The sequence below is a fragment of the Zalophus californianus genome, chromosome 10 (genome assembly GCF_009762305.2).
Source record: "Zalophus californianus isolate mZalCal1 chromosome 10, mZalCal1.pri.v2, whole genome shotgun sequence".
Taxonomy (NCBI): Eukaryota; Metazoa; Chordata; class Mammalia; order Carnivora; family Otariidae; genus Zalophus; species Zalophus californianus.
Genome location: NC_045604.1, coordinates 99,459,511 through 99,485,521, shown reverse-complemented (window position 1 = coordinate 99,485,521; position 26,011 = coordinate 99,459,511). Strand labels below are relative to the sequence as shown.

The window sequence follows — 26,011 nt, the reverse complement described above, 5'->3', positions numbered from 1 at the left end:
GGAAACTTTTTCTGGAAATGTATCTCCGAAATGATGATGGGGGTCAATGGAAAACAGATTTTGCTATATGATATGCGCTTTGCTCCAGCTTTTCAGAAATATCTAAAGCAAGCAGCTAAATATAAAGCAAGGTCAAATCAGTCCTGCAAAGACATGGTGAGTCACAATCAATCAGAGTTGTAAGGACAAGGCTGGGCTGCTTATACCACTGAACACCCCTGATGAAACATCCCTTCCCTGAACCAGAAAATAAATGTCCACAGCTGCACTTGGTGGCTGGCGCTGAAGTTCGTTCACCATATGATCACCCTTATTATCATCCTTCCAGCAATTCCAGCAAGCTAACAGGAGAGAGCTGGTTCTTCCAATCAGCTGCAGGCCAAGCAAACATCTCCCTACCATGGTCTTTTCCTCCAAGGGACTTCCTGACCCCATGCTCTTCTTCCTGCTTTTTCCTTGTCTACTTCATGCTCTACGTGAGAGTCCCAATGCCCACCACTCTGGACCCCCCTTAGGCCTGGGATTGAGCTGCTTTTCAGAAGGGGGTGAGTGTGTGTTGGAAAAAAAAAAAAGAAGAAGAAGAAGAAGAAGGCTTTTTCTTGGACCTTCAGCCGAGGCAGAATCTAAATGTCAGGAGGGTCACAACTGGTTTGGGATAGCCTCAGGGTTTTGGAACAGGAAAGAACCTTAAAGATGTCACGTGTCACTTTTTAGAACTTTTAAAATACAGTGAAACCCTTTTCCCCAGGGAGGCTGTATATAGAAACCCAGTAAGTGAAACAGAGAGAAAAGAAACTGTTATTATACCCATACAATGGCATATGATTTGGCCATAAAAAAAAAAGTACAAATACATGCTCTAATGTGGGTAAACCTTGCAAACATCATGCTAGGTAAAAGCAGCCAGTCACAAAGGACCACACATTGTAGGATTCCATCTTATATGAAATGTCCAGAGAGAGGCAAATCCAAAGAAACAGAAAGTAGATTAGTGGTTGCCTAGGGCTTGGGGGAGAGAGGGACGCGAGGTGGCAGCTGAAAGGTCGCGTTTCTTTTTGGAGTGGTGACAATGCTCTAAAATTGATTACAGCATGGTTACCCCAATCTGTGAATCCACTAAACGCCATTGAATCACACCGTTTAAATGGGTGAGTTTTATGGCATGTGCACTCTATCTCTGTAAAGCTATTGACCAGGGAGGGAGGAGAGGTGGAAAGATCTGTGATGACTGTTCCAGCAGCCAGACCGCCTCCCTCACCCTGTTCCCTCCGGTGGCCCCAGAACCACCTCTGCAGGCCGCAGGGACTGCACGGAGTGTTGTTGGAACACCCTTGATCTAGCCCTCAAATGTAAACCAAGACATGACCCCAAGCCTTTTGACCCCAAGTGCAAGGCCCTTTAAAGCCAAGTTCTCACTGATGAGCCGGGGCTCATCCTGGGGGACACGCTGTGCGCCCGGGGCTCACCGTCCATGTCCAGGCGCTGCATGATGATGGCCAGCTCCACCTCACTCGGCATGTACCCCAAAGAACGCATGGCCATTCCTAGCTCCTGCTTGGAGATGAAGCCATTCCCATCTCGGTCCAGAACCCGAAAGGCCTCTCGGATCTCTACAAGGGGAAAGCAAACAAAGTCCGATGGTCACATGGCTTGGTCTGTTGCATTGAAATTACCAGTGATCCTCTACTGACCACTCCTAACGGCCTTACAAATACTAATATGTCAGAACCGTTTAATCAGATAAAAGAGCGGCCAAAAGAGGGACAAAAGGAAGAAAGGGGAATGAAAAACAAGGAAAGGAAGAGAAGGGGAAAAGGAAAAAAGAAAACCAGCCCCAAGCATCCTTAAAACACCACGGTCGCTGCACAATTCGACAGTGCTCCCAGCGGAGATGTGTTCGCTGAAGACACTTCCTGGGCAGGAACGAGCAGGTTAGGTTTCAGCCTTGAGGACAGCGCTGCCTCTTAACCTGGGCTCTTCGTTTGCGGGAAACAAGAACGAGATTCCCCTCCGCAGGCTCGTGTGTCAGCCCCCTGCTGCAGGTGGAGCTGTACAGAAGGCTTTTTTTTAACCCCGTAGGAAGACAGGAGTTACTATCCTGCTGTTTTTATTTCATCCTCTAATTTACAGCTATTTTACAGCTATAAACAACCTCAGATCGATAAGAGTGTCATAAAAGCCCAAAAAAGGCATCTTTAATCACATTCTCTCCGGGCCGGCAGAGGGTCTGATATCAATAAGGCCATTCCACTCGGCAGGTGATCGCCCATCCTCTGACCCCAGCCTGAGTTGTTCTGCCTTCGGCCCAGAACCCCTCCCTCCAGAGCCCGCGTGGCCTGTCGGTCCTGGGTTGGCTGAGCATTAACACATCACACTGCCACAAGGCATGGCGTGGAGAATTCGAGATCAGAGTCTGAAAATGACAGGTTCATCAGTGGTGTCTGGGCACCAGACTTGGCTAGCTTTGACTTTTCATCGATAAACCCGGCGCAAGCAGGTATGGTCACTGCCAACATTCACCACGCTGTTCAGCAAGAATTGGCTGTCCAGGACGCCTGGGTGGCTCAGTCGGTCAAGCAGCTGCCTTTGGCTCAGGTCATGATCCCAGGGTCCTGGGATCGAGCCCCACATCGGGCTCCTTGCTCAGCAGGAAGCCTGCTTCTTCCTCTCTCTCCCTCTGCTTGTGTTCCCTCTTTCAAATAAATAAAATCTTAAAAAAAAAAAAGAATTGGCTGTCCGTACCTGAGGAGCATGGAAGTAAGTACGTCAGAGAACCAACAACATGTTACCCAGGGACACCGCCGTTCTCCAGAGTCCTACACTCCAGTTAGGAAGGAAAGACTCATGCGGAAACTGACAGAAACTCTTGAAACGAACCCAAGACACTGGCCCTAACCCGTTTACCTACTGCTTCTTGAAATAGCTGACTATGCTCCATGACAACACCTGGAACCACACCCTTACCCAAACAAGCTCTGGCCCCTTCCCATTTGTACGAATTTCCTGGGGCTGCTGTAACAAATCACTACAAACGTTGTGGCTAAAAACAACAGAAATTTCTTTTTTTTTTTAAGATGTTATTTATTTATTTGATGGAGAGAGAGAGAGAGAGAGAGTGCAAGCAGGGGGAGCAGCAGAGGGAGAGGGAGAAGCAGACCCCCTGTGGAGCAGGGAGCCCGACATGGGGCTCGATCCCAGGACCCTGGGATCATGACCTGAGCCCAAGGCAGACACATAACCAACTGAGCCACCCAGGTGCCCAACAACAGAAATTTCTTCTCTCACAATCCGGAAGCCGAGGTACGAAATCAGGATCACTGGACCAAAATCAAGGTGGGGACAGGGCTGTGCTCTCCTAGGGCAGAATCTGTCCCTTGCCTCTTCCAGCTTTGCGTGGCTGGCTGCCGACATTCCTTGGTTTGTGGCCAGGTCCCTCCAATCTCTGCCTCCATGGCCACATCGCCTTTTCCTCTTTTTTTTTTTAAATAAAGATTTTATTTATCTGATAGAGAGAGAGCACAAGCAGGGGGAGCGGCAGGCAGAGGGAGAGGGAGAAGCAGGCTTCCCACCGAGCAAGGAGCCCGATGCAGGGCTCGATCCCAGGACCCTGGGATCAGGACCCAAGCTGAAGGCAGACGCCTAACCGACTGAGCCACCCAGGCACTGCCCTTTTCCTCTTCTGTCTGTGATCTTCCTCTGCCTTCCACTTCTAAGGACACTTGTGATGGCATTTAGGACCCACCCAGATAACCCAGGATAAGCGCTCCATCTCAAGACCCTCAACTTAACATCTGCAAAAGCCTTTTTTTTTATTTCAAGGAAATATTGACAGGTTCCAAGGTTGAGGACCTGATTCCTCTGGGGCCCGATTTTCAGACTGCTGCCCTCTCCCACCCCAGGATTTCCACCTGGAATGCCTTGCCTTCCTCTTTAGCTGCCCAAATCCTGTCGGTCCTTCAAGGCTGAGTCAGGAACCATGGGTTCCACAAAAATGTCTTTGCCCACCATGGCCAACGTTCTCTCCCTTTCTGCTCCTGTTCAGTGGTTCATTCGTTCCTTTCTCATGATGTCAGCCCATCCCATCTAAAGATACGATGGTTGGTGCAGAAATCATGCATCTCTTGTATGTATCTTGCATGTATCAGAAATCATCTCTTCATACACTTCATTCATCTTTGTATTCCCACCGACACCTTGAAGGAGGCATTACACAGACTGCAAATTCACTATTAATACTAATTCTGCACGTTCAGTGCTTTCTGAGAATAAGTGTGGGCTCCAGCAGACAGAAGAGCAGCCTGTGAGCCGGGACCTTAGGCTCCTGGCCAGGCGCATTAGCTAATTAGGTCTGCAGCCAAACCCTGAGGCCTCAGATTGTTCATGTGTAAAATGAGCTGCGCTGGCCACGAGGATCCCTAAGGTCCTTCCAGACCTTTCCTGGGGATCTGTGGACATTGTTAAAGTGTTTAAGAGAAGAACAGGAAGCCTGTGTTCTCTTTCATACCCTATTAATCTACTGTTCAAACACCCCTCTTTTTTCCATTGAGGATAAAGAAAAAATTTCAGTCTGGTCCAAATTCTGAATCAAGGGGTTTGTCTGCACTTTTAGGCTTTTCTCGCCCATGAAACTTGCCCAAGATTCCCTCAGGCAGACATATGTTTTCCTACCAAATCCCAGGTGGCCCGGAAAGAGCTTAGAGTCACTGCTCAGCATGAGGTCATGGCACACAACACTCAAGGACAGTGGGGCGGAGACCACGGCCTCATGTGGCCTGAGCCCAGATGCCGAGAGCAGGAGGATGCAGATGCAGGGTCTCCCAAGGTGGGAGTCAGCCCACAAGGAAGTCAGTCCGGCCCTGCCCTACACCCGGGGCAGGCTTCTCCCTCAGTCTCGACTGCCCCATCTGAAAAATGGGTTGGGTTGGCTCTCCTTCTAGCCTCTCTAATGGGGCTCTACTTCAGAGCTGGCATGAACCGTGCAAGAGTAGGAAATGTCAGATGATGACAGGGGCCTGGCCTGGAGTCAAAGAAGAGGCCAGGGTCTTAGGTGGGCCACCTGGATTGCCGGCTGCACGCCGAGCTCGGCCCCTTGTCCTCCTCTCCCGAGGCACATCTCCACTCACCATTCCTCTGACTCAATCCTGAGCTCCCTGGCTGTTTCGATCACTCTGACAGGGCAATCCCCTTCTGTTGACAGGGTGACAGGGTCTGGCCTCATTCCTGTGATTCCCCTGCATATGCCCTAGATCTCACAAATGAACAAGGCTGTATCCTTACCCTGGACACCCCAGAGAGGCCTGAGCGACGATGTGTGTGAACTTGGCCTAGAAATAAAGGCCTTGATGGGTGTGCCTCCCGACCCCCACTTCACTGCCCGGGCTACTCCTAGAGCCACCTCACCCTTGGGCTGCAGGAGTCAGACGGAGGCCACCGCAGAGCTGGCCTGCTGGGAAGGGACGTGATCCCTTGAGGCCTCACACCCCCATAGTTTGCCATCTGCTGTAAGTAAGCAGGCCAGCCCTGCTCCAGCCCAAGACAGCACAGCGCAGGTACAAACCAGCTCAGAGTTCTGTTTTCTGCGGCCCCCAGGTAAGTGGGACAAAGCTGCACTTCTCTGTTTGCCCAGAATTTCTGCTCCTGACTCCCAAATAGAGAGAGAGAGAGAGAGAGAGAGAGTGTGTGTGTGTGCAGACAAAGCTCACTAACTTCATTTTCTTTCAAAAAAACAGAGAGGGGGGAAAAAAAGTACAGAACTAGAAATCCATAATGGGAGCCTCTGGAGATTTAATCTTTCCAGGGTAGGGAAAGCCCAGGCAAATGAGAAGCTTATTAGAAGGAAATGGGTCTTGCAGCCAGAGACATGTGATGTGTGCCTTGTTTTATTTTTATTTTTAATAGCAGAACAGGGTGTGAGAAATATGCCCATAAAACTAGCGAGACACAGAAGCAGGCCGGACCCCCCTGCCTATGGCTACAGGCAGCCTGCTGGCACACGGAGGGGCCCTGGCCACTCTCCACATCCTTGGGAAGTGAGGACCACAGATCAGGTTTCAGGAACAACCCCGTAATGCGGTGTGCTTTTTGCTGGAATTTATCCCCTCTCTGGGCTAAAGTCCCTGGTGCTTCAGAGTTACATAAGCGTGCTGTGCTTTTGGTCTTTAAGTCAGTTTTATGGTCATATCAGACACCGGCATGGCAATTCACCCACCGGCAAGAGGCCTTTGCAGGTTCCAGAAGGGGCCATGGTGATGGCGATGAGAGCCCGGCCAACCACCTTTTGTGGACTATGAAAGGAAGCGTCATACAACACACCTTCTGGCAAAAGGAATCTGCTCTCTGCATAGGGAATCTCCCAGAACGAAGTCTGCATTCCCACAGGGGAATGCACCTCTCCTCCCTGATATTCTGGAGCCAAGCAAGGTCTGGACTAGAAATCAATCTGCTCCAGAGCCCAAGAGATTTACTTCTCGTTACACCAGCAAGCGTGTCTTCTCAAAACCATCAGATCACCACTGGTAACACCTGCATCCCAACCCGGTGGCCCCTAAGAACCAGGCTTCAGTTCCATGACGACCCCAGGGACATGGCCAATTCGGGCAGGAACAACGGCAGAGGCAGGGCTATCATACAGAACAGACTCATCGGGCAGGCCGCCCCAATAAAGTGTGCATCAGATGAAAACCAGACACCAGCCAGAGTCAATATTCGTTGGCTAATGAATTCATTGGCCTCGAAGAATCAGCTGAAATTTACGGCGCTAATTTGCAAGCTCCCAATCGGCAATGAAGAACAACAGTTTTTCCTATCTCAGCCCCTGTTAGATGCGAAATCTGTCTAGTCTCTACAGAAATGTGTCTTTAGGAAGAATGTGGGCTTTAAGCACAAAAAGCGATGGTTCTGTTAATGAGCAAGATGCATTTTGTTGATACATAGCATTGAGAAATGGCAAAACTGGAGACATGCGATTCAGCGAGGTAATTATTGAATACCAACATAAGTGCACCAGAAAATACAAGAGAGGAACCTCAAGGTCTTTATTCAGAGAAATTAATAGGACAGGGACTGAGTCAATGACAAAAGAGATCTAGAAGAATCTCCACCTGCTCTGTGAAAGACAAATGAATATTCAGAGATGATTAATACAGCCGTTCATTCACTAAGAGTTGCTGTTTACTTATTGCATGCCATATGCCGTGCTAGAACAGTTAGGTAGCAAAAGAAACTTTCCAAGCTATAAGAAGCTTATATTCTAGTTGTGATGGGATGGTCACAGCAGAGAATGACAAGAGCAATCTACAAGCCTACAGAAAACCCATGGATATCCTTCCACATGAGAGCCAACTCTTGTGAAAGATCACACCAGAATCTTTTGACATTAAGAGATGAGGGGAAGAAGCACATGAGGGCAAGATCACAAAGGGCCTTGGGGAGCCATTCGCGCGGTACCCTGCAGACCATGTGTTGGCAAATGATGGCCCATGGCCAAATCTGGCCCAGCACCTGCTTTGAAAATAAAGTGTTTTTGGAACGCATCATTTACACACTATGTCTGCTGCCTACTGGGTACTACTTTGGTACTACACAAATAAAACTGAGAAGTTGTGACAGGGATGGTTTGGCCCCCAAGGCCTGAAATGGTCCACTCTGGCCTTTTATAGTTAGTTTGTAAAATCCTGCTGTAGGCCATGGAGCCCTCAGTGGTTATAAATTAAAAAAAAGAAAGAAAGAAAGAAAGAAAAGAATGGATCAGATTTTTTTTTTTAAGATTTTATGTATTTATTTGAGAGACAGAAAGACAACGCAAGTGGTGGGGAGCAACAGAGGGAGATGGACAAGGAGACTCCATGCTGAACCCAGAGCCCAATGCGGGGCTCGATCCCAAGACCCAGAGATCATGACCTGAGCCCAAATCAAGAGTTGGATGCTTAACCAACTGAGCCACCCAGGAGCCCCAGGATCAGATTTATTTTTGAAACTGAGGGATCTGACACCCGGGTGGCTGACGGTGAGAAACACAGCCCTCACCGGGAGCCCTCATCACAGAGTCTACAAGAAGATGAGGAGCCTGAGCTTGGCAACGTGGAGTTGCTAGCAGGGTCCGAGGGTCTTTTCTAGGTGGTCAGCTGGGAGGGCTCAGGTGTCCGGGGTTTAGGAGAGGGGGCTTTGAGGATGATACTGGGGTTTCTAGTTGGCCTGATGGGGTTGAGGGCTGATGGCATTAACTGAGAGAGAATTCAGGAGGAAGCATGTGTTTTCAGAGTGGGAAGGGAAGGGGTGTTTCAGCCACATGGAGTACAGGGCGCGGAGAGATACCCGGGCAGCCAGGTTTGGTGAGCATTTGGAAATAAGGGACTAGCTATTGCTGACAGTAATACTGAGTATACAACCAGAATGGAAAATGGAAACAGAATGACCATAATTGCCTATAAAACGCTGGTTCAATCCCAGTGCGGGTTTTAGTGTGAATGAGTTCCAATTTAATTCTACTCAATCAGTCCGCAAATACAACTAGCTGTTTTCAATAATTAGGGAACACAGGGGCGAGGGCTCCAACAGCCAGGAGTTCAGGGCCCCCAAGGAGGACCTTTGTGCTGGGAGGAGGCAGGGTCAGAAGTGTTCGGCATTGAATAACACTGACTGGGGGCGGTCAGGTGGATGGGGCAGGGTGGGGCTCAGCCACTGCTCTGTATAGCACGCTTTATTAAGCTGGATTTTTTTCTTGGTACTGTCTTCAAAGGGCTAAAGGAGCCTCACTCCTAGGTTATCTGCTGTTTGAGGTGTGACTGCATCCCTTTCAACAAGTGCTCGTTCATTGGGCTTCTTCCACAGATTCAGATGGTAATGAACGCTACAGTGGAACACAGGAGAGTCACAGTTAAGAGGGGTCCCAACCCTGGAGGCATTTCTGTATGTCTTTGTTCATTTATCTGTTTAAGTGGAGTCGTGTTTCGCAAAGGAGGCTTAAAGGACGGAAGGTTTACCTGAGAAAAAAAGAGGATGCACAGGAGAGAGGAGAGAGAAGCCAAAATAGAAAACACCCGGAAATACACAGGGAGGAGGTGTGTTGCCTACTGACGTGTTAGGATTTCAAATCCATGTCTTGCAAGCTTGTTTGGGGCAAAGCTGTTTTGTGGTTTGAATTTGTTTTGAATGACTTGTTTTGATGAAATTGTTTTGAAGTTGAATATTAGGACCTTCTTATCCAACTCTTGCACCTGAAGCTGAGAGGACCATTGCGCCCTTGACACCATAGTAATGGCAATGGCGTCCATCACATGATGGACCAAGAGGTGTGACCGGTTCCTTGAGAGTATTTGGTCTGGGCGAGGCTACTCTTCGCTGATCTATATAGCCTTCCAAAGATCTTGAGACACTTGCTGCTGCCGTGGCCAGGCTACTCTTGGTTAGCGGGGGTGTTTAAACCATGCCGCAGTCTCAAGAACAGAAGGGACACCTGTTCCTGCCTTGGTGAGATTTCTCCTCGTAAGCAGTGGAGCAAGCCATGTAACAGTCCCTGGAGTAATAACCTTCAGAGCAGCCTACCTTGCCTGCCAACACAGGTACCATCACCTGCTAGCTATGTGCCCCAGCAGTGAATGATACCCAACTTTTAGTTGGAAGGACTGACCCTACTGAGAACCAACTTATAGAAAGGTACACCTCCAACTAAATTTGGGCTTTATTTCTTTCATCTCCTCTTTGCCTGAACAATAGCATAATTAATCTATCACTAGCTTGAAGTATGTTATTTCTTTACTGGGTTATTAGGAGACATATGCTTTGTTGGCTTATGAAATATTATTATAAATTATAATTCCCACAGTGAACCTGATTAAATAAATTATTGGCAAAGGCAATCTCAGCCTCTGAGCATAATCCGTCCTGAACAAAGCAAGGTGAGCCTTAGGAGAGCCTGGAAGGAGGCTGAGAATCCTAGTCAATGCAACAAAGAGGGCTTTCCAGCAGGGGCATGGCATGAGCAAGGGGGCAAAAGTGATGCACTCTTTGGGTTCAGGTTCCTGGTTGCAGGCAAGGACTGCTGTTGGGAGGCACTTGCAAAAGGATATAGCTGGCAATGGTCACCATCCCTCCCAGACAGCATCATTGCCTCTGTGATCTAAGGCTAGAATCCGGAGTTGAGCACTGAGGCCCCAGACTCGCCCTGAGTCACTGGTAAACCCTGGGAGCAGACAAGAGGCAGTGTTGAAAAACATCGAAGGCCCAACACTTAAGGCTGGTGGGCCAGTGATGTGCTGCTCATACTGTATATCTCAGGTATCCCCATGCTCCTGGCCAATTTCATTACCTCATGACCCAAATGGCACCCTGAATTTAAAAGCAAAGCCAACTCCTTGCCTAGCCGGCATTCAGAAAGAAAAGCATCTCAGTAATTTACTAAGTGGTGAAATTAGACAAAGACTCAGTATCCCAGCTCATGAAAAATAATCATTTCTTTCCTAAAATTGGGTGGCACAGGCAGTCAGGAAGTTAGGGGCATTTCAAAGGGTTTAAGAGCTAGGAGAGAGTTTATCTGTCCCCAAATTTTATACTTGCACAGATAAAGCTGAATGGATTTCGGCAGTCCAGGTTGCTTAAGCTGATGGAAAATTCCCCAACAGTACAAGAACAAAGCAAATTAGACCAGACGCTAACAATGAAAGCCCATCCCAGCCAGGGGCACCCCGTGTTGGACAGAATGTTCTAGGCAGGGCTGAAAGGAAAATCATTAAAATTCGATGTGAATATGTATGAGGGTGAGAATGGCTGGAGGGTCTTTAGACAAAAAGACATTCTGAGTGAAGAGAGAGAGGAAGGGCAGTTTTCTGTCTTGAGAGGTTCTGCCCCTGACCCCTGGGGTCAAAAGACCAGAGCTGGACCCGCCCAGGAATGGAACATTTCCCAGGTTACACATTAATGTATGCTTCTTAATGAAAAATGCTCCCAAAATGTATAAGGAAAAAAAAATAATCTAATTCACCAGGCAGCAATAACCATGCTTAATATATTAGAGCATTTTATTTCAAACCCTTTACATACAAATATTCTTAATTAAATTTGGATCCTGCACTCTCTACAGCTTTTTTTTTTTCCATTTAACACACAACCATTTCGATCTTCCATGTTGTTTATTAGTCTTTAAAACATCATTTCTGATGGCTACATAGTGTCCCATATTATGCCTGCAGCCCAACTGAGTTCCCCAAACTCCTAGTGTGGGATATTCAGATCATTTCTACTTTTAAATAATGCTGCCATGGAAATCTTTGTACGGAAATTTTCATGGGTTTTGATGATCCTTTCCTTAAGATGATATCCCAGGAAAGGAATTCCTGGGTCAAAGGGCAGGAACATTTTAAGGCACTTCATACATATTGCCAAGTTGCCCACTAGGATCCATTTCTACTCACTTCTGACACCAACTGGCAGGGGTGGGGGGGGTCCCATGCCAACTAATTCTCCAACTCTCTGGATACCAATCCAGCATCCAACAATTTCATCCACCCGTGACAATAACTACTCACAGTGAGTGCAGACCCCACGGGTCAGGCCCCACAAACCTCTCCTCACCTCAGACGCAAGTCGCAAGTCAGGCCACCTGTACTTCTGACTGACCAGTGGCTCTAAAGTCTGGGGTTCCCACAAACCCACCTGGAATTTGATCATTTGCTAGAATGGCGCACAGAACTCAGGAAAGCTCTTTACTAACACTTCCTGGTTTGTTATAAGGGATGCAACTCAGGAACAGCCGAATGGAAGAGATGCCCAAGACAAGGTACGGAAGGGGCCCGAGCGGGTGTGGAGCTTCCATACCCTTTCTGGACACATAACTCTTCCAGCACCTCAATATGTTCACCAGCCTGGAAGCTCTCTGAACCCTGTTATTCAGGGTTTTCATGGAGATTCCACAATGTGAGCATGGCTGATGCAATCACTGGCCACTGGTAATGGAACTCAATTCTCCAGCCCTCTCCCCTCCCTGGATGTTGGGGGCTGGGGCTAAAAGCTCCGACCCTCTAATCACACCTTGGTCTTTCTGGCAACCAGCCCCCATCCTGCAATTATCCAAGGACCTGAGCCACCAGTCATCTGGTTAGCCACTCCAGAGATTCCAAGGATTTTAGGAGCTTCCAGAACCAGGAAAGAAGTTCAAATATGTATCTCCTATTTTATCACAATATCACACTCTCCAGAAGGCAGGATCAATTAACCCTACCCTCCATTTTACACCATTTGTATGCACAGAATCCCAATCTCCTATGAGTTACACCTTTCATCCAGCTATCACTTAGAGAGGCTTTTGTTCCTGAAGTTCAAGATCCAGATGATTGTAAAGGGGGGCTTCAAGGGGAGGAAGACAATTCAGATATTGTCTGAAAAGACTTGCAGGGTAGTCACAGACTTTGAGTAAACCCCACACTCAGCACAGGCCTGGCCTAAAGGAGGTGTCCAGGAACATGTGTGCGCACACGCACGCGCGCACACACACACAACACACACACACACACACACACACACGGGCCACTGACACAACAGAGCTGAGGCTCAGAAGGGAAGAGAGCTCCCCTGACACGAGAACACGAGAAGAAAAGTAGGGAGTGTGGGGGGAGCTGTGCTCCCGACCCCAGACTCGGACTGCTTCTGGGGCAGGATGCTGGGCAGTTTGTCCCAGGAGGAGACAGACCATCTCCCACGGCCCAGCAGACCGAACAGCCTCAGAGGGACAAGTCTGGCGCCTCTGCATGAAAGGAGCCATTTCTCACACAGCACCAAGGACCTTCTCGGCGAAAAAGAGTCAAGCCGCCCAAGACAGAAAGTAGGCACCGGATCACTTGGCACGAAAGGCAATATTGCAAGCAGCAAATCGAGTGGAATTTGTCTGTGAACAACATGGTAATAATCAATACAATTAATTTTTCATTAAGTCATGCTGTTCCTGTGCTATAAACCTTAATATCCTGAGATCAGAGAATAATTAACATCTGAGAAAACGAAGCCATTTTGTGGATTTAGCGCCCATGTGGAGGCCAAAAGAACATGATCCAAGTTCCAGAAATAAACCAGAAGCAAAGTAAGTGGAGAGAAGGTGGCGACCTCTCAGGAGTGGCTCGCACCCCATCCCCTCCCCGGGGTCTTGGGAATTCTCTTGAGAAGGAAAATCTCTCTTCGGATTATTCTGCTCAGCTCAATCCAACAAATATTTCTTGGGCACCTACTGTGTGTCAGGCACCATTCTAGGCGCTGGGGGCCATGTCCCAGGAAACCAAAGTAGAATAGCAAGTAGGGCGTCCGACTGGGAAGAGGTGGGGTCTGCACGGAACCCGCAGTGGGAAGGGAACGTGGAGGACGGCTTAGGGGCTGGAAGTCAGACTCTCTCTCCGACCCTTGCAGGGTATCATTCTAGACGCCAAGTCTTTCCCCTTGACCTCTGTCATCTCTCCTAGGCTGGAAGCAGAAAACACCTTTATAACCGAAGACCAACATCTAAGCCCAAGAAAACACGAGGGGTTCTGATTGTTTTTCTTTTTTAATGAGGAAAAGATTATTATTGTTAAAGGCGGTACAGCTTTGTTTTGATTCTGGGGGTTCATGCGGAGGGAGAAGGCTCTGTGCAGCCCAGCACGCAGGGCTCAAGAAGAGCAAGGAGGGAGGCCTGGGGTTGAACCTGAGGTGGGCTCTTCTGTGTGACCCACTACAGTAAGGGGAGCTTACTGAGCTCTAGGTTGCTCAGCACACCCATCCATCCTTAGATGACAAGGAAGGGAAGGGCGACACAAATAAGGACAGTAAAAGGGCATGTCATGGGCACCTGCAGAGCAAAACCCTATAAAACTGAAAACTGATGCCTCATCTCCTCTCCCTTGCCAGGGGAAGCCAGCAAAGCACACAGCCTTTTTATTCCAACCCACAGTAGGAAATGCACTGCACATCATGACAGATGCATAATGTAGCTATCATACTCTTAGAAGGTGCGTGTGTGTGCGCGCGTGTATATATATTAGGTTGAAACCATATAAAATTGCTTTTGTATAGGTAACAAATGGTCAAATATCAGCAATTTCTTCTGGTTCCAACCACCGTGTAATGGCTAACATTGATTATGTGCTCGGTCTATACCAGGTGCTGGTCTAAGCACTCCTGGAATAGTAGCTCATTTATTCCTCACAATAGCTCATGAGGAGGATTCTGTCATTACCCTTCACCACATGGTTGTGTCAGGACAGTGATCGGAACCCAGGCCTTCCGGTCCCAGAGTCTGCACCCCTAAACCTCATTTTCTACCTCTTCAAACACACACTTCCCAAAATGGTACACACCGTTTTCTAGGTGGGACACACTCTGGTATTTCCTATTCTATGTCTTTCTTCTTTTTGACGCACACCCCAGTTCACTCAACTGATCTCGCTATGCAGGAATTGTTCAGGACCCACACTTGGAGAAGCCCTGGCCTGTGCCTGTCTTGGTTCCCGCAGGACAGCCTCTGTCTCGTTATTACTCACTGGTACTAACCACATCACCACATCAGACTCTCCCCCAGCAGCCTCCCGAGCTTGTCCTAGGATCTCTCTGTCACCCCTGAATCGATGCCCTCCTCTATCATGGCTCTGGTGGTGGGATCGTCTGGTTTCCTACTTCTCCACTGAGCAATTAGCTCCCATTCACTGCTGGCGACACCGCACACGCTCCCCACCTCTGTACCACCATCTATTCAACAGCCACCTTTCTGGAGCCCCCAAGGGATGTCACCTTCTGGAAGAACAAAGAAAAGTCTTTGTTTTTGTAAACCCTATGGGCCCACCAATCTTAACACCTGTGGAAAGATAGCTTTAGTCCTTGAAGGCCTAAACCCTCCAGCTACCTGCGCCTGCCATCCGCCCCATCTGGAAGAACCTCAGCCACAGACTGGGGAGGATGCAGAAGCAGGCAGCCTCCCCTGGTCACAGGCATTCACCAGTCTTCCAGGCTGACCCCAGCAGCACAAGAGGTCAGTGACGGTCCCATATGTTTACCTTAACTTCTCCACTCCTAACTCAACCATTTTGCAGCATCTTCGACCAAGGCAGGTTCCGTGCCTAAAACAGGGTCCAGAAGACTCCTAGCTGCCCGGGGCAGGGAGCACACTTTGCCTGGGGAGCTCAGCCCCCGCAACAAAAATTCTCATAAAGTCATCTTCCAAATCATCCATGGCCCTGGGACTCAGGGCAAAATGACAAAGGGTAGGAGTTGGAGAAATTGGCTCTACTCCAGAAAATGATTCCTTTTGTTGTGTAACCTTTCAATTCTAACTCATCGAACATGTCTTTCCTTTCCCCACATGCAAGGACACACAGAAATATGGCCCAAGTCTCGTTCCCGCCGGCCTCACAAATAGACTCACCTCAGAAAAGGCAGCCAGATGAAATGTGAGGCAACGTGAGCCCAAGCTTCCCTGGGAAAGGGTGCGAAGGATAAGGGTCCCTCCTTTCGCTCACTGAATTCCCCCAGAGCAGCCTTTCCATCAGCTCCCTGCCACATTCCTTCCTACTCCACTTGGCCGTCCTGATCATTGATAAAGAGCCTGGATATGAAAGTAATTGTTCTCCGCTGCAGGCTGCATAAATATCCCATTATCAATAGGAAGCAATTTATTTCCTCAAAATTGCCAACTCTCTCATTTTGTTTTAACATGCTGCTTCTCTATCAAAATGAGTCTGCACCTTTGAAAAGACTATTTTCAAAGCCTCACAATGGCCCTAGTGTGAGAAATAACACTGAAATCAGCTGAGGCAGACTGACCCCAGGCCGGCCCTCCACAATGAAAAGGGCCGCTCAGAAAAGGAGGAAAATTGCTTTAGGAATTCTACTCAGAAACTTAATCCTAAGTGAGTCACAAGGGAGTAAGTCAACTAGTCCAGAACACACACATGCATGCACGTGCAAGCACGCGTGCACGCGCGCGTGCGCACACACACACACACACACACACACACACACCATTCCTGATTTCTCCTGAAGAGCAGGCGACCTTGCTGGGAGGAAGCTGAGGGGCCACGCACGTCCATGTGGACTTTTGGATCACGGAAGTAAACGGCACAATGAAGGCAACATTTCAACCCATGGAGAAAGACAAGATTACTAAATACATGGGGCTGCACTAATCAGTTGAGAACTTGGAAAATATTAAGTTATGATTGTACATCACACATCTACCCAAATCTACTTCTGAAAAGTTAAAAAAAATGAAAGGAATTAAAGCAATACACTGGACAACAAAAGAAGGCCAGGGGACCCACGTGGGATGGAGTGAGTGAAGGGGGAAAGAAGCAGGTGGTGGCATCACAGAGGTAAGGGTGGGAAGGAAGATCACGTACGGCCTCATAGGCCATTGTCAGCACTTTGCGTTTTACTTTGAGTGAGGTGGGAGCCATAGCAGGTTGCTGAGCAAAGGAGCGATGCGGTCTCATTTGTGTGTTAAAAGGATGCCTCTGCCCAAGGAAGACATACAGATGGCCAATATGTACATAAAAAGGTGCTTAACATCACCAATCCCCAGGGAAATGCAAATCAAAGCCACAATGAGGTATCACCTCATACCTGTCAGAAGGGCTATTATCACCAAGACAAGAAATAGCTCGTGTTGGCGAGGCTATGGAGAAAAGGGAGCCCTTGTGTTCTGTGGGTGGGAGAGTCAATTGGTGCAGCCATGGTGGAAAACAGCGTGGAGTTTCCCCCCAAAATTAAAAATAGAACAGCCCTCTGATCCAGCAATCCCATTTCTGGGTATTTATCCAAAGAGAATGAAAACACTGGCTCAAAAAGATACAGGCCCCTCCTGTTCACTGCAACACTATGTACAGTGGCCAAGATACGGAAACAATCCAAGTGTCCATCTGTGAATGAAGGGGTAAAGAAGATGAGGTAATGGAGTACTACTCAGCCATCAAAAAGAATTAGACCTTGCCATTTGCAATGACAAGGATGGACCTTGAGGGCCTTAACGCTAAGTGAAGTAAGTCACACAGACAAAGGCAAATACCATATAACCTCACTTTGTTTTGGAATTCAAAAACAAACAAATAAAATGAACTCACAGAGACATAGAACAGACAGGTGGTTACCAGAGGTGGGAAGAGCGGTGCTCAGTCAGTTAAGCGGCTGACTTTTGATTTCAGCTTAGGTCGTGATCTCAGGGTCCTGGGATCGAGCCCCACATCGGGCTCCATGCTCAGTGGGGACTCTGCTTGAGGATTTCCTCTCTCCCTCTGCCCCTCCCCCTGCCCACACACTCTCTCTCTCTTTCTCAAATAAATCTTAAAAAAAAAAAAAAGTTTAAAAAAAAAAGGTACAAACTTCCGGTTATAAAATAAATGTCACGGGGATGCAACATACAGCATGACCATAGTTAATCATATTGTATTGCACATCCAAAAGTAGCTAGCAAGTAGATCTTTAAAGTGTTTAACACAAGAAAACAAATTTTGTGACTACGTGTGGTGACAGGTTATTAACTAGGCGACTGTGATCATTTTGCGATATACACAAATATCGAATCACTACGTGGTACACCTGAAACTAATATAATCTTATATGTCAATTATACCTCAATTAAAAAAAAAAAAAAAGGAGGTCTCCAGCTGCCGTGTGAACACACTCTAGAGATAACAGAGGCTGTTGCAAAGATCCAGGTGAGAGAGAAGGACACAGCAGATAAGGAAGGAGTGATCAGGTTCTGGATGGATCTCAAGGTAAAGCCAGCAGAATACCTTGAAAAGGAAGGCATGGGATGTGAGAGAAGGAAGGAGGCAGGAGGGCTCCAAGGTTTCTGGCCACAGTACCTGGAAGGTCGGCAAGGCTCGTTTGATAATGTGCCCAGAACCGTCGAGGACGTAGGGGAAAGCAACTCCGACAGGTGCGGTGTAAACTGGCGCACTCTGTCATCAGGCCAGTAGGGGCAGGAATTACAAAAGCCCTAAAAATCTGGACCTTGTGTGAATCCTGATGAGAGCAAATATGAAATGGGCACTTTTGAGATAATCATAATAGAGAAGCCCGCTGATTTAAGTTAGAGATGTACACCGATGTGATTATGGATGAAATGATATGATGTCTGGGCTTTGCTTTAAAATACTCTAGGACGGGGGCACCTGAGTGGCTCAGTCAATTAAGCATCTGCCTTAAGCTCAGGTCATGATCCCAGGGTCCTGAGATTGAGCCCCGCATCGGGTTCCCTGCTCGGCGAGAAGCCTGCTTCTCCCTCTCCCACTCCCCCTGCTTGTGTTCCTTCTCTCACTGTGTCTCTCTCTGTCAAATAAATAAATAAATAAAATTAAAAAAAATTAAAATAAAAAAATAAAATACTCTAGGACTAAAATGCTTGGGGGGCAGAGGTGATGGATGAAATAGGAGAAGTAAAACGTTAAAAATCATTGAGGCACAGAAATGGCTACTCAAGGGTTTATACTCTCCTCTCTGTGTTTCAGGATGCTTGATGATTTCCATAATAAAGGTATTTTAAGGTGTGTATACCTTTAGACACAGTGATTCCATTTGTAGGAATTTATCCTAAAAGAGATGTGTACAAAGATTCATCCACAAAGATATGTATCACAGCCTTATATTTAATAATAAAAATGGGAAACCACAAACAATAGGTAATTAGCTAAATTTATGATAATAAGCCATTCAGTTGAAAAGAGTAGGAAGATCAGAAATTGGTCTGGATTAATACAAAATGCAGCATATGACAAGAGTGACATTTCAAATAATGATTCAATAAATGCTGTCAGGACAACTAAGTAGATACCCGAAAAAAACAAGAATAAAACCATCCTCCACACTTTCCACCAAAATAAATTCCAGAAGAATCAAAGGTTAAATATATAAAATGAAGTCATAATTGTAAAAGAAAAAAAAAAACAGGAAATTTTTGTATCATCTCAGAGCAGATAAAAGGCTGTACTAAGGAGGGAATACCAAAAGCTATAAAAGAACGATAATTCTACCTAATTTTTAAAAGCTTTAAAAATATTAAAACCCTTGTCATGTCAAAAAACTATAGCAAGTGACATCAAAGATCAGAAACAAGGTGAAAATACTTACAGTGTATATTACAAATGAGGAGCCCACTTCCCTTATATTAAAAAAGCTCTTACATACATCAATAAGAAAAAGGCCAACAAACCAAAAGAAAAATCTTCAGAAAATATGAGCAGATAGTTTCTAAGAAAGGAATTACAAATGGTTCTTAAACACATAAAACAATGTTCAACCTAACACATAATAAGAGAAATGCAAAGTAAAATGACCTTTGTATAATGTATTTCACCGGGGAGGCAGGTAGAGCTCAAGAACTTTAAGAGCACACTGTGGGAGATAAAGTTCTGGGTAGCAGGCCCTCTAAACACTGGGGGGAGGACTTCATATTAGTAGAATCTCTTTGAAGTGCAGTAGGGCAATCTCGATTCCATTAAAAATAGAGCACACTTTAAATGGTTCTACCTGTAGACGCATACCCTACTAGTATCTATGCACACACATACAAGAGGAAGGATAAGCCATGGCTTTGGTTGCAACATTATTTATTTATTTGTTTAAAGATCAGATTTTAATGGTAATAAGGAATTACTGTTAATCACAGTAGGTGTGATATTAGGATTTTTTCAGTCCTTCTTTTTAGAAATCTACACTCAAACAATTACAGATGAAATGACGTAATGTGTGGGATTTGCTGTAAAATCATAGAGGGAGAAGGAAGGTTGGCAGATCGGGTGCAGATGAAACAAGCTTGATCCCAAGTTAAAGCTGTGTGATGGGTCCCCATTAGTGTACATGACACTTGTATTTTCCACCATAAAACACTGAAAATTAAAGAGATCTGAATGAATTCAAATACCCACTAACAGAAAATTGGTTAAATCGGGTACACTCTACCCAAACAATGGAAGACCATGCAGCCATAAAGAAAATAAGAATCTTCTTTATATCCTGATGTGGAATGACCTGCAAGATGTGTTGTTCAATGAAAAAAGCAAGATGCAAAAAGGTGTCCATCAAATACTACCTTTTGTGTAAAAATACTTAAAAAAAAAAAAAAAAAACCCATGGCACAAACTTGGCTTGTACACGGGCTATCCCTGGGTGAATATACAGGAATCAGACAACCGTGGTTCGACGCCCCTGTGGACGGGAACTGGGTGGAGGGAGGAAGGACAGAAATTGAGGGACACTTTAACTACATACACTTTTCTGCCTTTTGAAATGTGTGCCATGAATGTCTTAGCTATTCACATAAACAAATAAAATGTATGACTGTAAAAGTACACACTAAGCCATCAATAGTGGTTGTCACTGAAGGTTAAGGGTTAGGAGTGATTATTATGGTTTTCCAAATATTGTACAAGGAACACATAATCTGAGGAGAGAGAGAAGGTTATGTGGGGAAGGGCAGAAACCAGGAAATGACCTCATCAAAGAGCTCGTGTCAACCATCAAACGGAAAGTGACCCACGGTCCTCAAGTTGCCCACTGCTTTTACAGCCCTCTTGCTGCCAGCACCCCCAAGTTGTAACGTGCTGAGCACCCACAGGTCATCAGGGACCAGGCTGGGTGGGGACCCGTCGCAGGGTGAGATCTGCCCTGCAAGCACTCATGATAGGGCAGGTGGGAAGAGAGGCAGAAACCCAGGCTGGCGTGACAGCACTATGTGATACAATAACCCCACTTAAGAAAGCTGAGGGGCGAGGGGGGCTGGGGGGAATGCAAGGTGGGAGGGGTGCGGTACGGAGGGGTCATGGGAAGAAACTAATTTTGCAGTAGGAAAATGCATAAGATCTTTACAGATGGATAGTAATTGGATTCAAGATTATACGGTGATGATTCAGTTTAGTGTCAAAGATAAAATGGCTGACCCCATTTGTTAATTGGCGTCCCTTGGTGACTCAATGTTGGAACAGTTCCTCATCATTTACATTGGTCCTCCGGTGCAGAGCTGAGCTAAATTTACTAATCATTCCTCTTCATGCCTTTAAACTTCTGCCATGCCTCAGAACAACAATCTTGCTCCATTTCTAGACTCCTGGGCTATTCTAAGTGACCTCCAAATCCTTAACTGCTCCTTCCCTCCTATCTTTTACCCCCACTGCCTCACCCATGGCCACGTTCTGATCCTCATTCTTGCCCAACATAGCTCCAACTCCGAAATTTAAGCTCTAAAATTTCACTCTTGTACCACAACTTGCTATTTTTCCAAGTGTCACTCCCACCCAGCTGCTCTTCAGCCTTCCGAAACCATCAACCCCCAGCGTTTCTCCAGACCATCAGCCCTCCTGAGTCTCCTTTTCCTCTTCAACCCAACTAGAAGTTGCATCCCAAGGAGCCTCCCCACTTCTGTCACCAGACACAATCCCTTCCCCATGCCTCTATTCAAGTCCTTCATGATTCTCCCCAAACTCCCAACCCCACCTCCCAAATCCATCCCCAAAGCCTCAGTGAATCCTGCAGTCCTCCAAGGGCTCCTCAGAAAAGAAAGAGGTTATCGGCTCCTCACCCCTTCTCCCAGGTAAGCTTACCTACTGCAAAATGTATCCTCATGTCCTCTCATGTTTTCGACAAAAGAGGTGTCCCAGCCCACCTGGTTTGAATGGGGACTCAAAGCAGGCTCCTTTAGGGCCAGATGGCCCCAAGGCCTGAGGCCACTGCCAGTTTCTCTCACTCCCTCACAGTTCCTAACTCGGATGAAGCACTACACTGCGTATGCAATCTTGCCTCCCTCGTGGTGGCCAGAAGGGCTAGATGACCCACTCCAGAAGTACATGAGTATTAACTTCCCCGAAAAGTCAGTTTTGACAAAACTGAGAAGGAGAGAGCTAGGAAGTGAATTCCCTGTCCATTCCTCTCTCCAGTAGACTGTCCCCAGACAGTGTTTCTGGATAGCCTATGTGGACACATCCTGCACAGTTAAGACCTCATAAAACAGTGGCCAATCTAGCAATGCTTTGTTTGGTGTTTGCTTCTCATCCTTCCCTCTCTCACTTCTCTTTTCCCTCATTCTGTTGCCTTGGGTTTGTACCTCCCCAAAGACATTAGCACTTAAGCCTTGCCTCAGGCTCTGCTTTTCAGAGCTAACATGCCACGCGTGCTATAAATTCCATTACTTCCTTCCTGTCCAGAGAGTTAGAACCTTATTTTCTCCTTTCTGTGGCACGGTTTTTTATAAATGCAGAAAAGCCTAGAGAATGCTCTAAGTGAACCCCTGTAAACCCCCAACTAAACTAAGTCAAATCTTAACATTTTGCAATTTTGATTTAATTTTTTTAGAAAAACAAAAAGAAGTTAGGCTTCACACATACAAGTGGTGCTCCCTTTATCTCTCTCCCTGATTCTATTTCCCTCACCCCACAGATAAATTCACTATCTTGAATTTAGTACTGATCATTCCCATTCATGTTTTAAAAACAAAATCTTTACTTCTTACCATAAAAGATTTCACACATAGAAGTCCAGAAAAGAGAATATTATAGTAAACATGTGTTTACCTAACCCAGCCCCTTATCAAGTCTATACATTACATCATATTTACTTCAGATGTCTTCATGACTTCATGGAAGTATAATTTACATACACTAGTTTGAAACCCCTTATAGATCACTTTTCTATTTCCTCTCTTCCATCCAACTGTAATCACTATCATTCACGTCAGTTCTTATTGCTGTCTTGGACTTTCATCTGCATTCTGAAGATACGTGCTTGTGTGTGGGTGTGGGTGTGTGTGGGGGGGTGGGTGCTGGGCATGCATACATAATATAATGAATACAAACACACATATACGCACGTATACATCTACACATATGACCCATATAACTTGAGATTGCTTAAACTACTATACAATATGCCATCTCCTTCTGATGGGTACATAGATTGCTGGAACTTTTTTATATGAAAGGTATCCCTACAGTGAATAATTCTGCATCCTGTGTAGACAGTGCCTGTCTAGAAGGTGCACAATCAGTTACAAGCTGGGAATAATTGTACCCAAATACACGGGACTTGCTCCTGCCCTCTGATAACACTGTGTGTCCCCGTCTAATGAAATGAGGGTCTTCGCCTGTGAGAGGGGTCTCTCTCAGACCTTCTCACCCACCAGGAAAGCTAAAGCATGAAGTACATTTGATGGACACTGTGCGCTGACTAAAAATCACACTGTAAAGTCTTACTAACATGGAAAATGCTCATTGTTTATTGTCAAGGAGAAAATAAATTTCTAAACATTATGTGTTGTGTGACCATCATTTTCAATGAGGAGATTATACTGAAAAGATCCAGGAGCAAGCCTGAAGGGGCTGCAACTAACATGAAAATAAATAATGACCGGAAGAGAGAATGATCTATTGAATAAAATGGAAATTGATGAACCAATACAGATATCAATGGATGGATGGATGAATGGAGATAATAAAAGGCTCTGGCTTACAGCATTATGCCGATAAATGCACAAGGGATGTTGGGCTTCAAAAAACAATCATTTGGTAATCACCAACGCCATTATTGATTCAAGCAAGAATCCCTAATGGTTACTAAAACTCGAGGGTGAAAGTTTGATGAGGACCAGATATTGATAAATTTCAAAGTATTTCCCCATTAAATACTTATTAATTATGAAGGGGAAAGAGTCACTTAACATTGAGAAGTCTGGCAGACTCTATCTTAATTCAGCGATCAAAGTTAATATCACAAGTAATGGTGCAGATCATCATTATATGTCACCTGACCCAGTGTTGTGAGAGCGACATGTCATCTTCGCTTCTGTGGTATTTCTGCAGAAGCTGCATAAACTTAAATCCAACCGTGGGTACTGGACATACCCAAGGAGGGACATGTTACAGAATAAGTGGCCTATGATGTCAAAGATGTCCACATGGCGAGAGCCAAAAAAAAAAAAAAACCCAAAGCAAACACAAAACCCAAGGAATCTTTTGAAATTGGAGGAAAAAGAAAGACATCACAGATAAGTGCTAAATATGCTCTTGGGCTGGATGAGTCGGCTAGAAAGAGGGTAACTAGGATACCTGGGAAATCTGACTGGTGAGTGCGGATTCCGTGGTGGTCCTGCCTGATACTAGTCTCCTGATTCTGCTGATACGATCATGATTAACCAGGAGACTGTGGAAAATATGCATAGAGTATTCAAGAGTAGTGGGACATCATATCTGCTACTTACTCTACAGAGATTTAGAAAAACTAATTATATATATTTGCGACGGAGAGAGACTGGTAAAGCACATATGGCCAAATGTCAACAATCAGAGAAGCTGGGTGAGAGATATATGGGAGTTCACTGTACTACCCTTGAATCTTTCTATTTGAAATTATTGAAAATAAAATGGTAAAAAATCAAAAAACTGTGTGATGTCAATTTAATTACAACCGCATGGTCAAATATAACGCACAGTCAAAAATCCCATCTACTAAATGACATGAGAAAATCTATTTTTTTTAAATACTGGGATAAAAATTACATAAGCAATACGATTTGCACTGTAAAAATCCGTGCCTAGGGAAAGAAAGACAGGAAGTAAATACAACAAAATGCAGAGATAAATTATCGTAGAGTGGTGATATTTCAGATGACTGCAGGCAGTTGGTGATGGTCCTTATACTTTATTTACAAATGCATCTGTGTGTCTGATTTTATTTTATTCTTTTTAAGATTTTATTTATTTATTTGAGAGAGAGCACAAGCAAGGGGGGAGGCAGAGGGAGAGGGAGAAGCAGACTACCTGCTGAACGGGGAGACCGATGCGGGGCTCAGTCCCAGGACTCCAGGATCATGACCTGAGCAGAAGGCAGATGCTTAAGTGACTGAGCCACCCAGGCACCCCTGATTTTATATTTTATAACCAAATATTATTTTTAAAAAATAAAACCAAAATGGGGCGCCTGGGTGGCTCAGTCAGTTGAGTGTCCGATTCTTGGTTTCAGCTCAGGTCATGATCTCTGGGTCATGGGATCAAGCCCCACATGCTGAGTGCAGAGTCTGCTTCAGATTCTCTCTCCCTCTGCCCCTCCCCTCCTTCTCTCTCTCTCCCTCCCTCTCTCTCTCAAATAAATAAAATCTTAACAACAACAAGAACAACAAAAGCAATGAATGAACTGAAAACTTCACTTAAAATGCCCTCTCCCTTCTGGGGTCCATTTTCCTGAGGCCACCTGAAGTCCCGGAGTGGAAATCTACTTTCACAAAACTTGAGGCCATCTGTTCTTATCCCCAATTCTTTTGGAAACTGTTTTTTCCCAACTCTTATTAATCAATTCCTCCGTGAGGAGCAAACCAGTCACAGACTCTGCCCTTAGAAGGGTTTCCAAGGTACGTATTTTAGCACGGGCAAAGAACTGAGTTAGCTAATCTTCAAAGAAGGTGCCTGCCATCCCATTCAACAACATAAAAAGTCATTTGTTTGGAGGGAGGAAAGCCATTTCAACATGAAAATTGGTTCATGACAATATGCCTGATAAAAACAGCATGCAGCAGAGCCGTTGGCTGACCCGTCTCCTCACTGTGCCCTCCCTCTAGCTCCTTACCCTTCCTCTCTCGTGTCACTTGAATGGAAAATGAGGTTCCCTCAATGGAAAAGTGAGTTGGGATACTTTTTTTTAACCCTGGAGCAGAGAACCAGGACTGTTCACACATTCTACGAAAAAACAAAACAAAACAAAACAAAACAGAAACAGGGGCGCCTGGGTGGCTCAGTCGGTTAAGCGTCCGATTCTTGATTTTGGCTCTGGTCATGATCTCAGGGTCAAGAGATCAAGCCCCACGTCGAGCTGGGCATGGAGCCTGCTTGAGATTCTCTCTCTCTCTCTCCCCCTCTGCCCCTCCTGTCTCTTTAAAATAAAACAAAACAAAACCCACAAAACACTTCGTCATTCTGCTCTTTCTACCTGAACACATTCCAGAGTTTTCAGTGTTGTCCTATATAGCTCAACCTCAAAAATTCACCCTCGAACCCTTCCCTGCTTGGTGACTGGACCATCCAGA

The 26,011-nt window shown here is 45.9% G+C and overlaps 1 protein-coding gene across 7 annotated transcripts in view; it reads right to left on the bottom strand.

Moving 5' to 3' along the window:
• CALN1 (calneuron 1) overlaps positions 1-26,011 on the bottom strand; it is a 539,785-nt gene that overhangs the window by 250,366 nt on the left and 263,408 nt on the right. For all 7 annotated transcript variants that reach the window (XM_027612444.2, XM_035722374.1, XM_027612443.2 and 4 more), the window contains one exon: positions 1,467-1,610. In XM_027612444.2, coding sequence (XP_027468245.1) covers positions 1,467-1,610 — 144 coding nt within the window. The remainder of the gene's footprint in view (positions 1-1,466; positions 1,611-26,011) is intronic.